The sequence below is a fragment of the Lepidochelys kempii genome, chromosome 8 (assembly GCF_965140265.1).
Source record: "Lepidochelys kempii isolate rLepKem1 chromosome 8, rLepKem1.hap2, whole genome shotgun sequence".
NCBI classification, from domain to species: domain Eukaryota; kingdom Metazoa; phylum Chordata; order Testudines; family Cheloniidae; genus Lepidochelys; species Lepidochelys kempii.
The window spans coordinates 77,632,230-77,649,371 of record NC_133263.1 but is presented as its reverse complement, the minus strand read 5'-3'; the positions used below and the strand labels follow the sequence as shown (position 1 = coordinate 77,649,371).

The following is a 17,142-nucleotide window of genomic DNA, read 5'->3' as shown; positions in this document are numbered from 1 at the left end:
GGCACCTAATGCTCCCCATGCGTTGTAGGGTGCCTAGCTTTAGGCTGAAAATATCACAGCATGGCAAACTGCTTAAGTATCTTTAAGGATTTCTGCCAAAGTCTCTAAATATTGATTTACAAAGAGTTCTTCATGGTATATTAGGATCAAATTATGAGTTTTATAACCTCCCTCTGGACTGGCCCAATAGACTAGAAACAGTGCATTGTGCTGCCGTGCAGTGATCCGAGTTTGGGTGCCAGGCCCACTTCCTCACACCTTGAGGGGAGCCATGCCATCCCATGCAGAGGAGGTATTGAAGGCTCTGAAGGCAGCTGTGTCAATTCCTCTTTGGCCAGACCAAGGATAGGGATTCCGGACCGCGTCCTGAGGGATGCTGAGCACTTGTAGTGTCACAGGATATGGGTCCTTTGAAAGAGAATAAAATAGGGGAAAGAAGACACTTCAGAGAGTTACCCCAATCAGAAAACAGACACAAACCCTCCCCCTCAGACGTTCCCTCACTCAGTATGTATTTATAGAATCTACTTTATAAAAACTTTCTGCAGGTAGTGCTTTAACTTACTCAGCTACATTATTACAGTTTGCTAATTGTGTTAATTCTCTAACACTTCTCTAAAGGAGTATTTTCTCTTTTGCATGCTATTTAGCTAGGGTCTTATGCCTTGCTCATCACTGTGGTAGGTGAACATCTTGCTGAGTGTATGATATTGCATCCCATATATGTTTCAACATGTAGCTACACAATGACCTATTGAGTTCAAACAGTTAATTCACTACGGAAGTGGGATCAGCTCAAGCTAGTTCAGAAAGTAGAGCAGTTCAAATGCACTGCAATAGCCATTCATCTTTATCAGTTATTTTATTGTTGTCACAATCGTAACATTATTTAAACATGGGTTTTTAGTGAGTTAATTGATCAAAGATTCTGTAAGAAACTCCAGTTACCATAAGATCTTTGGAGCAAGTCATTAATGAACATGCTGTGGTACATATTTTTAGTCACATACTTCAGTTGCTGTTCTTGGTTAAGAAAAAAATAAAATAGCATGTCTTAAAAACATTCACTTTGCATTTCAAGCTAGGAAATGTTTGCTATGTTCCATCTGATTTATAGATAGTGAAAAGCTACTGTGGTGAAAAACAAATTGTTGGGTACATATCACATAGAAGACTTAGTCTCTGTACAATATTCTGCCATCCTTCTGCAGGTAGAAGGGCTAGTGAAGTTAATGGTAGTTTTACATACAAAAACGATGGCGGGATTCAGGCCTCTTGTCGAGATAAATAGAGCTGCTATTCATAGCAACACATGTGGGGTCAAAATCTCCCCTCCACTACCCAGGCCCAATTCCCAGGGGCGTCCGCGGGAGTGCTACACATGTATCTCAGAAGAGAATTTGGGCCTGTGGAGGGAGAATATTCTCTCTATACTTACTAACACTAGGCCTGTCTTTGAGACACTACGAAGAGGCTGTGAATCAGTCTGAGAGAGGAACAAGAGCTACAGTGCTACTCAAATTACTCATGGCCTTGACATTTGGGAGCTTTATAAAAATGTTAAGCAATATTTGACATGATGCAAATGGCTATTTCCAAAAAGTATATTTGACTGTACTCATGGGCTGTATGCTTTCCCTGATTTGGATACCTCCATTTCCAGCAGCTGTTAAAGCCTGAAAACAGGTTTTTATTTTGTCATCTATTATTCCAAACAAGATGCAATGGATCAGTTCTGTTACATCTCATCCTCTGAAGGGAGCGAAAGAAATTGCCTGAAAATCATCTACACTTCAACATTCAGCTGATATTTGTGGAGATGAAAACTTGCTGTTTTTACAGTGTGGTCTGGATTACTTGGCGCAACAGCACACTTTGAAAGTCTTATTGTGACATTGTTTTCAAAGTCAAACAAGGACTATTGATGAGAACGCCCCCCTCCTCAAATGGCTCTCCTCTAATAACCTTATCCCCCCAGGTTATTTTTGACATTGCAGCACATGATTAATCTATTATCTCACAAATCTGCTACAAAAGAACAGTGGATGTGATTTGCTCAGGATCTGGCACACTGGCAATTGCACCCCACAGTGAAATGTTTGGTGACTACTGCATAGTGTAAAATTAAAATTAGGAAGCACCCATGATATGTGAGGAAAAGTCTTTGCAAGCCCTTTATACAAAGCCTGGTGAACTGGGCACAGGGCTGGGGATGAGGGAAAAGAAGTTCTATTGATTATTTTGTCACTGTCTTACTCTGTGATACTGAGCAAATCACTCAGGCCTTTTTCCAAAGAGGTTTCTGATTTTAGGTGGCTCAATTTTGGGGTGTCCTGCCTGAGGCACCCTGGGCCTGATTTTCAAAGGCACTAAACACCCGTAAATCCAGTTGAAAAACCAGGCCAAAGATGCCTCAAGTTGGGCATCCAGAAATTGAGCCACCCGAAATCAGTGGCCTCTATTGAAGTTGGAGCTGTTACTCTGTGTATCTCAATCATACAATATCAGGGTTAGGAAGGGACATCAGGAGGTCATCTAGTCCAACCCCCTGCTCAAAGCAGGACCAATCCCCAATTTTTGCCCCAGATCCCTAAATGGCCCCCCTCAGGGATTGAACTCACAACCCTGGGTTTAGCAGGCCAATGCTCAAACCACTGAGCTAGCCCTCCCCCCATATCCCTCTCATTTAAATCAGCTGTAAAGTGGGAATAAGGAAGTTTACTCACTTTTATGGCCAGCATTGTGAGGTCAAGGATGTACGATGTTACAGAAGTGCAAAATGTTGTTATTTGTGGGAAATGCTCAATGTATGGTAAAAATTTAACTGGTGGAATACAGAAACAGTGGATTGTATTGCTGCTACTCAACGTTCACCTTGACTGCAGAGGGAACAAGATGTTTGAGTGAAAGTCTCAAAAAAATTTATTGCACTTAAAATGTTTGGCATCAACAACTGTGTGTTTATAGATTCCAGTTTATAACGGGGCAAGTATATTTTTCTGGCATTGATTATCTATTCTACAAAGTCACCAATCTCAGCTACCAAAGGCTCACAAAGTATGATCAGATCTAACTAAGAGGCAGCATTTTCTTGGGAAACTAATAGTGCAGTTGTGGCTAAATAAGGACATTTGCCTTTTCTGTCCTTTCAGAAATCACCTGGAATCACCGAGCAATAGAGACCTGATAACAAGGTTTTCTCTCACGCAACTGATCTTGACCAAATACTAAAGAGAGCTCACCAGCCCAAGGCAGAGACTCAGAAAATGCTAGGCAGGTTTAAGCACAGTTATAGTCATTTGCTGGCACCTTTTTTTCAGTGCTAAACTCCATTCCTCTCCTTGTATAGCTACTATATGCCTCTATTTACTAGCTTCCATTGGGTCCTTCTGGTGTAATTCTTTGCTGTGCTGCCCGACCTCCAGGGGCTTCACCTGATAGGCCAGGCTGGCTCTTCAGAGCTCACACTGAACAAATGCCCCCATCATAGTAACATGGCTTGCCACTCTCCCTGCCAATATACCTCAAGTCTGACCAGCAGGGACCACCTCTATGGATAGTTTAAGCTTAAGATCCCCTCAGTCCTTAGCCCTCTCCACTAGCACTGCCAACAAGGATCTCAGTAATGGTGGTGGTTGTGGGGTAGACTCTTGGAACTGGACTGAGACCACCAATTCATTTCACATAAGCCACTAAGCAGTCATTGGATGTGAATAGTTTTCTTGGGACCCTGATTCAGACAGTTAAGGCATCAAGTCTCCTGTATGTAGCTTTTACTACATGTATGTAGCTTTTACTACACTGTTTCCGTGTTCAGATCTCTTGGATTCTAGCATGAATACTAGGTTTAGGTTTTGGGGTGTTTTTTTTTTTGAAGGGCAGTTTGTGGTGAAAACAGCATCCCTGTGTCTTGACATAAACATCAAACCAAACTTGCTGTTTCGGTGTTTTGCACAAATGGTTAGGGTAAGAACCCATTTCTCCCCAAACCATTCTCCAACCCCTCACACATATATTCTCTGGCTGTAGTGCCTTCTAGTTACCTGACTAAACCAGGACATTAATATTGGTGCTTAAAGAATGAGTTATGACACAATGGTTTAGAACTAAAGAGATCTGGGGTTTGTTTACCTCACCCACCTTGTCTTGCTGGTATCCTGGGACCGACATGGTGACAACTGCACTGCATGCAGTAGGTCAGTGACAAAGGCTCCAGACATTGCCCTGAGAGTGTGGTATCCAGTCCAAATGTTTAAACTCACCTTTTACATTTTACCTTTTGTTGTCATAAATGTCACACCTTTGAATATATGCTAAGATGGTGATGTAATGTCTACAATTTACAGAGGAATAGGTTATTTACAAATGCACTGCTTGAAATCAGGGGTGTGTGTGTGTGTGTGTGGTGGGGGTTCTTCCAGACTCCATGTTTTTTTTTTCACAAGTGAACTAGTGCTCATGGAAAGAGGGGAGTTGGAGGAACTTATAATTTACTAGTGTGGAACACTCACTGGCTGTCTATTTTTAAAGGTGACAATTACAGCATGTTAAGCTGTCTGCACTTAGGACATAATAAATGATGTTGCAGTAATAACAACAGGGTTCAGCCATAACAAACCTGCCAAAGTTCCATAAATAAGGCCTCACCCATTTAATCACTAATTATTATTTGAATGCTGGTTCTTCAGATTACTGAAATAAGCTGCCTTAAAAATATGAGCTATGTTAACCTAAGGCAGAACATGTCCACGTGTAACATACTAGTTTATTGTGAAGCAATCAGTTTGTTTTTATAACAAAATTAGAACAGGAAAAATAAACCTTATATAGGGAAATCAGCCATATGAAACAGAAGTCTTTTTGAAACTCTCGCCTGAAATCATAGCCGGGTATACTGAATTAGGTGAGCAAAACAGCAGGTAAACATTAATCAGTAGGACCACAGTTATGATTATGCCCTTATAACATGATAGACTTGCAAGATGTCTGGGCTGAAAGAAATTACAGAACCCACAGAGAAAAGATCCCTACAGTATAGTGCCTAAAGTTTTAATATAAGGGGAGGCTTCCATTTTTTTTTGTATGCAATTGATTAAATCACAGAGTTGCTTAAGACTAGCATCATCTAACTTTTCGAGAAATTAAAATCTTTCCAGTTAATTATTTTGTATTTTTGAGTTATATACAGTCAAGTGACTGGACAAAGCCGTGTTAAAAATTCAACTGCACTAATTACTAGCTGAGCAGTATAAAAACCTCTGAATAAATGTCAGTCTAGGAGATAAGCTCTTATCTTAATCTAATGACTCCACAGACTTAATTTGTCAGGCCAGCCTAGTTGATGAAAAACAGGTTTCTAGTCTCCAGTGTTAGTAGCAACATCTTTCCAAATCTTTGAAGTTGGATAGTAATACCATCAGTGTCATCCTGCAAAAATCTTGTGACCAAGCCAATTTAATTCCTATTGTCCTGTTACACTAATTAAAGTTGTTTTACCCCCGTTGGTCTGAAATAGCTGAAAACAAAGCCAATTTATTTTTAGATTTGTTACATTCTGGGCTAATCACTCTCACCCATTTTTTTTCTCAACAATGTGTTAATATTTGTGGATCTCCTCTGGTATTAGAAAGCCAGGATTTTTAAAGAAGGCCTATAAAGAAAGCACCATGATAAACAAGACAACGCCGGTTGTTTAGAGCAAAAAACTCACCTATGGGAGTGGAATTATTCTGAGCTCAGGCAATGCACTTGAGCCTAAATGATGATTTTTGTCCTTTAGAACATCTTTCATAAAGGAGTATTTGACATACTTAGAGCTAAATACAACTTGGGTACAGGCTATTCAGACAGGGTGGATTAACAAACACAAGGAATTTGGCTGCAATTAATAATTCCAGTTTATTTCCCCTGCAATCTTAAACCAACTACTCTCACATGGACCTTGCAATTATTTTGTGCACAGTACCCCATTACAAAGGATATCCTCTATGTAAGGGTAAATACCCCAATACTTGGCTTCGGATAATATTGGGATTTGAGTAGGGTTTTTCTTGGTGGTGAGTTTTATTTAGTTCAGATTCAGGAATATTTTAAGTTAGAACATCTGAATGGAAATTACAGGGTTAAAATGTGATCCATGGCAGCAGGGTAAAGACAGCGGCAATGGACCCCCCAAAGTAGCAAGAGGAAACGACCATTTTTAACATATAGGGCCTGGTGCATTGGTTTTATGGCAGCATACTTCCATTGACTTCAACGGAATTACACCGGCATAAAACCAGTGTAATGGAGTGGAGAATCAGCCACATATTTTTTTAATGCGTGTAACTTCAGAATTATTAAGCCACAGCAGTCTCACGTTGGAGTGGCCAAAGCCAGCCCCTGAGTGTTTCGAATGCTCTGGGGATGCATAGAAAGCTCTCCTTTGCACTGTGCATGTGCACAGCTGAGTGGTTTCTGATTCGTATTTCAGACACGTTTCACTTCCCATTTCACTTTTCCGGGTGCTCAAGTAGTCAGTCTGTTTGATCAGCCCTACTACACTCCATGATCAGATTTTTTTTTTTTTACAGTGATGCTGACACCAGCCCCTCTGCCACCTGCAGTGAAAAACCTGCCTCATCTCATTCACAAATCATCCTCAGAGAACGATAGCTTATTGGGGTTACGCTGTACTACAAACCCCTAGGGTGTCAGTAGCATGTCCAGCAGACCACGTCTCAGGGGCAAGCATTGTAGATGTTTCAGCAACTAGGCTTTGTAGGTGCTAGCCCCGGTGCATCCCAGTAACCACGCAGGCACATGGAAAGGTTTTTACTGGGACTACCAGGAAAGGGAAAGGTTCCAAATACCCTAGGTACAAAGCCTTATATAATTATGGTTCAAAGTGAGCAGTAGTGGTTCTGGACCAGATTCCTGGGGCCAGGAGGAGGAGGGGTTCTTCAGGCTGAGTGCCCAGGGTTCTTTCTCCAGGCCAGTCTCTGCTCAAGCAAATAAGCACTTGTGAATTTTCAAGCCAGGCTCTATTGGTGACTCTCACTGAGGCCCCTTCCCTTTTCACTGGTTTCCTGCCCAGCTACTGCTGGGCTCCCCCATAAGTCCCACACAGACCTGCACTCAGCTGTAACATCCAGCAGTCACAGCTGCTCTAGCCTCTTACTACTATAGAGCTTCCACTCCCAAAAAGAGCCAAGCCAGGCACAGTCTGGTTCAGGAGCTTTCCCTTTACTTGGCCACGGGAAAGGGAATTGCAATGGGGTACGGGCTGATGGGAAACATTGTCCCTGTTTAGCCAGGAGGAAGGGGATGTCTAATTGGGATGTGGCTGAGGGATGCCGTAGAGCCATCACATCTGCCTCATCTCAGACACAAATCCTTCTCAACGAATGGTAGCTTTGACAGGACTGCCGGGGAACCAGATGGTCAGTTGGTCCATGTTTTAATCGCTGATGGATAGCGCTGTATTTTCTCCAGGTTGGGGCTCATCAAGCTGGCCTGGAAGATATCAAATGATTTTGATATCTTGTTTGGAAGTTGGTTACATCCCCTAGCTGCTCTTTAAACTCAATAAGAAAGTTACTCTGGTAGGGGCAAGATTACCATAAAGGGAGCTGGAGGCAGGTATGACAGTCTTGTATTTGTGAAAACTTTTAGAAAGGAAGATCTTTGTAGCTGAACATCTGGTGTTTGTAAGACAATACATACTGCACGGAAGGATAATGTGGAAGACTCTGAGATAGATAATCAGGTTCTTCTCATCTCAGACTCCAGTACAGTATTTATTTAATGTTTGTAATATGCCCATTCCCCATCTCTGGAGATGTGGGGTGAGACACTGTGCTGTGTCTCTAGGAGTTGGAACACACAACTCACAGCCCTAGAGGAGGGGGCTATGGTGGCTTTAAAACACCAGTATGCGCTCTTGATCCTGGGTTACTGCATGGGCCGCAGTAGAATTAGACAGCTGTGGGGTCTGAAGTTACAGTATCTCTCTGGTCACGCGATTACAGACATGAAAGTTGTGATATTACAACAAAAAAACTTCAGATCCAGACTCCAGCGAGAAACTGTTGAATTGGAATTCATTTGCAAATTTGATACAATTAACTTAGGCTTGAATAGAGACTGGGAGTGGCTAAGTCATTATGCAAGGTAACCTATTTCCCCTTGTTTTTCCCTACCCCCCCCCCCCCCCCCGACTTTCTTGTTAAACCCTGGATTTGTGCTGGAAATGGCCCACCTTGATTATCATACACATTGTAAGGAGAGTGATCACTTTAGATAAGCTATTAGCAGCAGGAGAGTGGGGTGGGAGGAGGTATTTTTTCATGCTTTGTGTGTATATAAAAAGATCTTCTACACTTTCCACAGTATGCATCCGATGAAGTGAGCTGTAGCTCACGAAAGCTCATGCTCAAATAAATTGGTTAGTCTCTAAGGTACCACAAGTACTCCTTTTCTTTTTGCGAATACAGACTAACACGGCTGTTACTCTGAAAGTATTCTGTCCCCGGCTGCCTTCGGGCTGCAGTGCAGTGCTACCTGGAATCTCTACTGTGATAAGGCCCTGCCTTTCCACCCTTAGGCCAGAGTGTGCAAACAGACTCCCCAGGGCGCCCTATGGCTGTCTTTCACAGTGCTTGTGCCAGGGGAATCCTTCCCCAGCCAGATTTGGGGCTTTTAGAGCCCCTTAACATCACTCCAAACTGTTCATCTGGCATAAAGGAGGGCAGAGTTGGGGGTGGGGGGAAGGGAGGGGTAAGGATCTCACCCTGTGGGACTACTGCTATAAATTTTCCAAGTTTGAATTTCAAAGTCCCTTCATATGAAATATACAAGGGCCTTTTTTTAAACAGTTTGGATGAGTGTACACGGTAGCGTATTGTCAGTTACTCCCAGGAGTAAACTTTACATATATCCTTAGACAAGGGAGAGGTGCAGAATACTGCCATGTGAAACTATCTGGGATTTCAAAAGACACCTGGAAAGACAGGGCAGGCAAGTCATGTAGGACCTGATTTGTAAAGGTATTTACATATCTAAGATGCAGATAGGCAACAAGTGAGATTTTCGAAAGTGCCCAGACATTTAACTACCAATGGTAGTTAGGCATTTAGGCACTTTTGAAAATCCTATTAGGTACCTATCTGGTGCCCAAAGACTTTTTAAAATCTGTTCCTTAGCCTGAAAGCCAGAGGACTCTTTTGACTAAAGGCTAAATTAGGTACAGTGATTTCATTATCAAAATGACTGTTCATGCTTGTTAAAATTAGGGCTCTGGGCTGGGGTGGCATGTTTCCATGAGAACGCATGACTCCTCAGACTTCCCACTATAGGTCACTTTTAAATTCACCACGTAGCTGAAAGAGAAAATGAACATATTAAAGTGAAATTTTCAAAGTAACATTAGAATCCCTTCTCACTGCTGAAATCCCATCTATTGAATGAATTATCCCATGCTGCACAGCCACCTCAGACATGCTTATTACTGAAATTCTTTAGGTGCACCTGTGACCTTCTTTAAAACGTAATAGCAATGCAAGCTGATCAGGGTAAAAAATAAAAACTCTAGGGGTGAAATCCTGGCCCTACTGAGGTCAATGGCAAAACTCCTATTGACATCAAGCAGGCCAGTATTACACCAAAGGTGGCTGCAAACAGAATACAGGAAACAGCTGACAGTTTCTTATGCCTTGTGTGTGTGTTTGGGTGAGTGTGGGCACACGCTTTGTGTGTGAGCGTACAAGCCTTGCTTTGGCTTTAAGTGCTGTTTAACTATAAAAGTTAATGGCTTTGATGCTGCATACCTAAAAGGAAGTGTTTGCCAATTCTGCTATAAATGTTTGAGCTCGACAGTCTTAATTCAATGTGTCAGATAGGAGGAAAGCATGTTAGCATATATTTATGATTTATTACTGCTATCTTAGCAGTAGAGACATTTGGAGTGTGAACTATCTCAGGGTTGGTATCTATCAGGGCTACTCAGGTAAAAAACGCAACTGCTCCTTTACTTCGCCATGTAAAAATCACTTGGTGGGTCACTGAGCATGTGCTGCTTTCAGTCTGGTGTTGGTGGTCCTGTTTCTGATTTGTCAAGCAGGGGTTAGAATCGAGAGCGGGCGAAGACAGCAGAGCAGAAACCTGTGTTATTGTATTGGCCAGGCTGGGCTGGACTGGCAGCAGTACTGGAGTACTCCTGAGCACGGCCCTGAGGCATGTTCAGTGTGCTGCAACCCAAGGAGGCATGAGGTGAGACATGGCGGGGTGTCCGAGTGGGGCACCTCAACCAACTGCAATAACTACAGAAGGGCAAAAAACCCCCACAACAACCTGGGAGTCGGTAAATGAGAAGTAACAGAATGCAAGTAACCTGAAGGGGAGCATCACATATCTACAAAGCTGGTTATCAAGTCTCCAATAAAACCAATACAAACAGAGGAATAAAATGTATAATCTGGATAATTCTGCCATCTGGTTATCATTGGCGGCAAGGACTTCTAACTACATAGTGCCAGCATGGATACAAAGCAATTTGGGTTAATCTCTCTGGTTCAAAAACATGATATCTGGTGACTGGAGGATAGTATCCAAATATGTCTTCTCATACATGTACTTCTAATCATTCAGTGAGGAAAACATCTTTCTATTAACTATTATTATAAATAAATATACTTTTAAGGTGCCCATCACAATAGTACATGGCCTACGTTATATAAATAAGTGATAACGGCAATTTTGCTCTATCTGAAGTATTTACACAGTACAGAGTGATCAACATGGTTGCAAAATAAGAAGAAACTCTTAGAGTATTGGAAGCCATTTTTCCAAAAGATGTTTCCATTAACTATTGTATTACTGCAGGAACTTTGGACTCATGCTAACCAACCATTTTATATCCAATGCAATATGCTGACTATGTAGTCAACGTAAAGCAATTTGGAATATACTGGGAAGCCAACATTTACATACAAGATTGCAGAGATGCTTCAAGAGCACTGATTAAGAACATAAGACCGGCCATACGATGTTAAACCAATGGTCCATCTAGCCCAGTATTCTGTCTTCCAACAGTGGCTAATGCTGAGTGCCCCAGAGGGAATGAACGGAACAGATCAAGTGATCCATCCCCTGTCGCCCATTCCAAGCTTTTGAGCTGTTGAAGCTGACTGTGGAAGCTCCTTTGCAGCTCAGACTGGGATTTTGTGGGGTGGGCCTGGTTTCCCCGCGGAACCCCAGCCTTTGAAGGTTTTTCTGTATATATACACTGTGGTCTGTCTGCTATATGGAGGGGCGAGTGCAGCTAACCTGTGGCCCCTACAGCACTGCAGTGTTCGATAACTAGTTTGTTCCTTGTGTGCACATTTATGTGGTGCATTGGTCCAGAAGTTCGTTTGGGTGAAAAGATTGTTAGTCTGGAGACCCTGGCGCAATTTTGGCTGGGTCACTTTCATGGTCAGTGGCTGATTCAGTGTTGCCAAATCTGCAGCTGCACCAGACCACCGGGGCAGGTTGAAATGCTAGTTTTAGATTTATTGCTTGGCCTCTAGTAGGGCATGTGTGTGGAGAATGAACTGCTCTGTGGAGATAACGTCAACCCCCAGAGCAATCAAGAGGACCCCTCCCCCCCTTTATCTTAGCTGCATCTGGGACACACCAAAGGTTCCTCCTCTGCCTATTTAACAGGGACCCTCCATCTGCTATTCTACACAGACACAAATACCAATAACTATTTCCCCTTGGTCTTTGCATCCTGCAGTTGGATTGAACACCTGTCTCCTGGGGAGAGAGGGAACTACGCTGGTTCTTGGGCCTTGCAGCAAGGGTTCCCAGTCAAACAACTTAGATTTGCTTGAACAAGACCTCCGTGTCTTTTTCACTGCGATCAAAGTGACTGTTAGAAATTGTGGTTTTCAATTCATTTTTTGCATATGGGAGAGAGGATGGCTTTGTGCAATGACTTTTAAAACACTTCAAAAGAACTTAAATCAGTACATGACTGTGCTATATACAAATTAAAATAATTGATTTTTGGCAGCGTTTTTAGGAGATATATATAAATTTAAGGGATCATGTTTCTGATTCTTTTTTTTTGGACTTTACTTTCTGTTGACTTTCAGAGCTGGAATTCAGCCACCAAAACAACAAGAGCGGCCCGCTTTCATTATATCTGACCTCCCATCATGGGAGCCATCGGTGCTTCTTCTTCGACCTCCATGGCTCAGATGTGGTGGGCCCTGGCATAGTTCCAACTCTGCACCTTTTCCTTTCATTTCTGCTTTGAGACCTTCACATGGAGTAAGAGCAACTGCCTGACACCCAAGAGGCATCGACCCTTTTGAGAACTATTTTCTCTCCCTCTTTCTCCATCAGTGAAAGCCAATATCCTTACCCAGGCACAGCTGCACCTGGGCTGTATTCATTCTATACACTGATGGCGTTGGGTCCTGCACTGGCTGTGCCGGCCTAAAAATAGCTCTCAATTAACATTGCATTTCAAGAATTGGAAAATTTCCCAGAAGTCCATTCTCCCCCCCCCCCTTTTTGTTTCATTACATTTTGCAGGAATAATACACAAGCCTGTAGAAAACATGACGGGTAATGAAAAAATGTAATTAATATAAGCAGTGTAAAGCATGTTTTTTTTCTCTGTTGTTCTTGCAGAAAATTGCTGCTTTAAACTGAGGAGGATGTGAAAATGATAGAGCAAAGAGTAATATGCTGTGCTTTGTAAATATCTTATGCAAAGTCGTTGTCAACTGCTGTTTATTTTTTTACTAGGTGTCACAAATTCTTTTAATTTTTTGTTACTCCAAATGAAGCATGAGGCTAACTGTATTTTTTGTCCGCAGCTTATTCAACCAAATGTGCAGGATTGGCCATTCAGTCTTTTCTTACAGACGCCTGTCTCTAGGCTCTGACTGCAATATATGTACTGCAAAAGGATATTGGGCCAGCACTTCAGTAGATGTATATCTATGCCACGACACTGGTTTACATCAGCTGAGAATCTGGTCCCCAGGTTTTTGAATTTTAAAAATGAAAAAATTGCTCCTTTATTTAAAACAACCCCCCCCTCCTCCAAAGTTTAGAAAGTAATTGCCCCAAACCCTGCAGTAAGACTATTATAACCTATAGTGTTTTGGACTGTTACGCCACGACACTGTAGTATTTTTTGTTAATTAGGCTTCCTTCCTACAATTTCATAATGGGGCCTGAGCAATATTAAGTACAAATTAAACCAAGATGATGTATACATGCCAGCTCTCCTTAGGACATTTCTCTTTGGCTATCTGTAGAAGTTGTAATATCTAGAGATAGCTGAAGGTCACAACATAGTCACTAAGCTGAATGCAAAACAGAATTCTAGACACATCTTGTATGGCCAGACAAGAAACTGCTTATGGTTTATTTTCATCCCACTCTTCCCCCTTCCCTCCCCCCCCCGGCAGCTGACATCCCGCATTAGTTATTGTTTATTTTTGTCTTGTTTCTGGTTCTAAAGGCCCCAGTTTATGTGAACTTTCAGATAGCACTCGGGGCCTCTTTGCTTCATCCCCTCTGAGCCAGTTGGTTCCCTTGTGAAGGTAAGCTTCCCCAGTTGAAAATCTGTGCCTCTCTCCTGTGGCATTCTGTGCAGCCATTTGGAGTCCCAGATGTAGGAAATGAAATAATCCACGCTCATACAGTCATGAAAGTGCCCATCTGGCACACAGGAACATCACGCATTGGAAGCACACAAGCGTGAGCTCACTTTTGTTATGGCATTTCATAAACAGAGATGCAGCGAGCCAGCAAGTAAGGTCTTTTGGATAATAACAATCATTTGCACCACACATTGTGCTTAAAAAGGGGGGGAAGGGAGAAAAAAATCAAGAAAAAAACGAGAACATTTGTTTGGAGGGATCGAAGGAGAAATTTCTACTCACAACTGTTTTTTCCCACTGGCCTGCTGTATTTACAACTACATATGTGTGTATACGTAGGACACACTGTTGACAGCTGAAGTCTAGGCAGTTAGTTCTTAGTTAATGCACTTCCTAAAATCTCATCTTTTTTGCCCTTTTATCAAAGAAAGGCAGTAGCAGAATTTACTGACAAGAATGATTTCTATATAAACAAATCACGTTTCTGCTTTCTAATCACAAAACCAAACTCCCAAGAACTGTCTAATAAATGACCTCGACTCTCATTTTTTGAAGTACACAAACCAGATTAAAGACAGCAACAGATAAACTAGAAGAGAACAAAGTGCAGTGTGTGTGTGTGTGTGTGTGTGTGTGTGTGTGTGTGTGTGCGCTGTTGATCTCTGTAGTTATAATTACTGAACAAGGCAGATGTGTAAATTAATCCAGCTGGGGCAGGTTTAAAATGTTGCACTAGTCCCTCGATCAATTCGCGATGTTAACACGGTTTTCTTGGAGATACCAGGATTTCATTGGGACACGTTGCCCAATGAAAATCAGGAACCACTGACTAGTCCAAAACGATGAACTCAGGTCAACACTATTAAGTAAAGTGAGGTTATTTGTATTATTTTAGCTTTGCAAAGTAATTGGAAAAAAACCCACCCTCAGCATTTTGTTGGCTGTTGTTGCATGCTGGAACTAAAAAACCCCTCAGGATACACAGAACTTCCAAAATAACATTGGTAGCTTGTCCAACTCTTTTAGATATTCACAGGAGAGGTTTTCAAAGGGGTGAGATTTTCAGGAACAAAGAAGTGCTTAAGATGGCTGTCAGACCTCCAGAAACATCACTAAAAAAAATGTACCCATTTCACATGATGTGGGTCTGGGCATGCCCTGGGCAGAAGCATTTCACTCAGTGGTTTATGAACTCTATAAAACATGGATAACAGTAAAAGAAAATATTCCCTGCATTGTATATGAGCTACTTTTGTATTGTACTTGGCAAACAATTCTTGATCTGGTATATTTTAAACACTAAATGCTAAGTTGAAACACAATGAGAAGTTTGTAAATATGATAGACCATTACAATATACTGCTTCTCATTTGAAAAGTCATTTGTGCAAGAAATGATTACTGACCCATGTGTGTAAATGACTGAAATGCAGAAATTAATATTTGGGTCAACTCATGTACTTTTCAACCATGAAATGAAAAGCTCAATATTCACATTCTAATTCATACATGAAAGCATTGCAGCACTATTACTTGGCTATTGTATTCATTTATTATTGTCTTAATTAATGATACACAGAGTCATATCGCTATTGTCAGACTGATGAAAGAGTTGCTATTCCACACTGATGTTTTGGCACAGGAATATTCCTTCTTCCTGGCCTTTCTTGAACTGGCAATTATGGGCCAAATTCATGCCAGGTGTAAGCATGTGAACACTATTATTGAAATACATAGTGTCTGAATTTAGCCCTAAAAGTACCAAAAAAATTCCAGTTGCACATATAGGACGGTTCCTCTTGACTACACACATTGGGCCTGAGTCTGATATCACTTACATGGGGTTCACACCAATGTGACTCCATTGAATTAGTTGGCTTCACTCCAGAAGTACATTGGTGGGAATAAGAGAGAATCAGGCCCATCAGCTGCCTTTATTTACAGGATGTATTTATTTTCAGTCCTTTAATCGAAGGGTTCTTTTCCTCTTCCCTTGCACGTAGGGAAGAGTCCGTGGGAGCGTGTAGCTTCTATTAACATTAATGGGAGCTACAGCTTTGTATTGATGGAAGCTCAATGTGCCACTCCATTCAGGCTGATTTCTATTACAGTGACTTTAGTGCTCATAAAACATGCCAGATTGTCAACCTCACAGATTCAAGTCCCCTGGTTCTCCATAGAGCAAGTGCAACATGCACAGCAGCAGCACTCGATCATTTCACTCTACCAGTGCACCCATCCCTCCCCTCCCCCCACCCCAAGTAATGAGGAGGCAACCACCTGAATCAGTGAGAGGGTAGCTGATTATCTATGGCTACCCAATGTTGGACTCTCTGATGAGATCACCAGAAAGGGTGCCAGCAGTGATCATAGAATCATAGAAGATTAGTGTTGGAAGAGGCCTCAGGAGGTTATCTAGTCCAACCCCTTGTTCAAGGCAGGACCAATCCCCAACTAAATCATCCCAGCCAGGGCTTTGTCAAGCCGTGCCTTAAAAAGCTCTAAGGAAGGCGATTCCACCACCTCCCTAGGTAACCCATTCCAGTGCTTCACCACCCTCCTAGTGAAATAGTGTTTCCTAATATCCAACCTAGACTTCCCCCACTGCAACTTGAGACCATTGCTCCTTGTTCTGTCATCTGGCACCACTGAGAACAGCCGAGCTCCATCTTCTTTCGAACCCCCCCACTTCAGGTAGTTGAAGGCTGCTATCAAATCCCCCCTCACTCTTCTCTTCTGTGGACTGAACAAGCCCAGTTCCCTCAGCCTCTCCTCGTAAGTCATATGCCCCAGCCCCCTGATCATTTTTGTGCCCTCCGGTGGACTCTCTCCAATTTGTCCACATCCTTTCTTTAGTGGGGGGCCCAAAACTGGATGCAGTACTCCAGATGTGGCCTCACCAGTGCCGAATAGAGGGCAGTAATCTCTTCCCTCGATCTGCTGGCAATGCTCCAACTAATGCAGCCCAATATGCCGTTGGCCTTCTTGGCAACAAGGGCACACTGCTGACTCATATCCAGCTTCTCGTCCACTGTAATCCCCAGGTCCTTTTCTGCAGAACTGCTGCTTAGCCAGTAGGTCCCCAGGCTGTAGTGGTTCATAGGATTCTTCATTTCCAGTTCACTTGGTACCAAACTTGGCTGGATTTGAATTGGTGACTCAGAGTGAAAAGGCCTTGTAGCTCCTTGCAGAGCCCTTAAATTATCCTGTCCCGCTCAGGTGGGTTTTTGATACACAGAAGCTGCTGATGTGGGAGATTTCTTCATCAAAAGTAAATAGCACCTCCTTTTGAGGATGCACATAGAGGATGCTGTGGGAGAAGATGCAGAGTGACCATTACTCACTAGTTCCCCTATGCAGAAAGCAGCCATAATGTGACTGCAAACATTCCAGAGAAAGGGAAGAAGCAAGTACTTAATACCTTATAGGAGGTAGAGTGGGACAGGGACGTGGCCACTTCTCCACCAGCAAGCACTGGCCTGACACCAGTGGAGGGGGTA

The 17,142-nt window shown here is 42.4% G+C and overlaps 1 protein-coding gene across 1 annotated transcript in view; it reads right to left on the bottom strand.

The window, feature by feature from the left end:
- Positions 1 to 310: 310 nt before the first annotated feature.
- Positions 311 to 17,142, bottom strand: part of LOC140916102 (uncharacterized) — a 219,126-nt gene continuing 202,294 nt past the window's right edge. Inside the window, exon 6 of the mRNA XM_073357154.1 lies at positions 311 to 408. Coding sequence (XP_073213255.1) covers positions 393 to 408 — 16 coding nt within the window. The 3' untranslated portion in view covers positions 311 to 392. The remainder of the gene's footprint in view (positions 409 to 17,142) is intronic.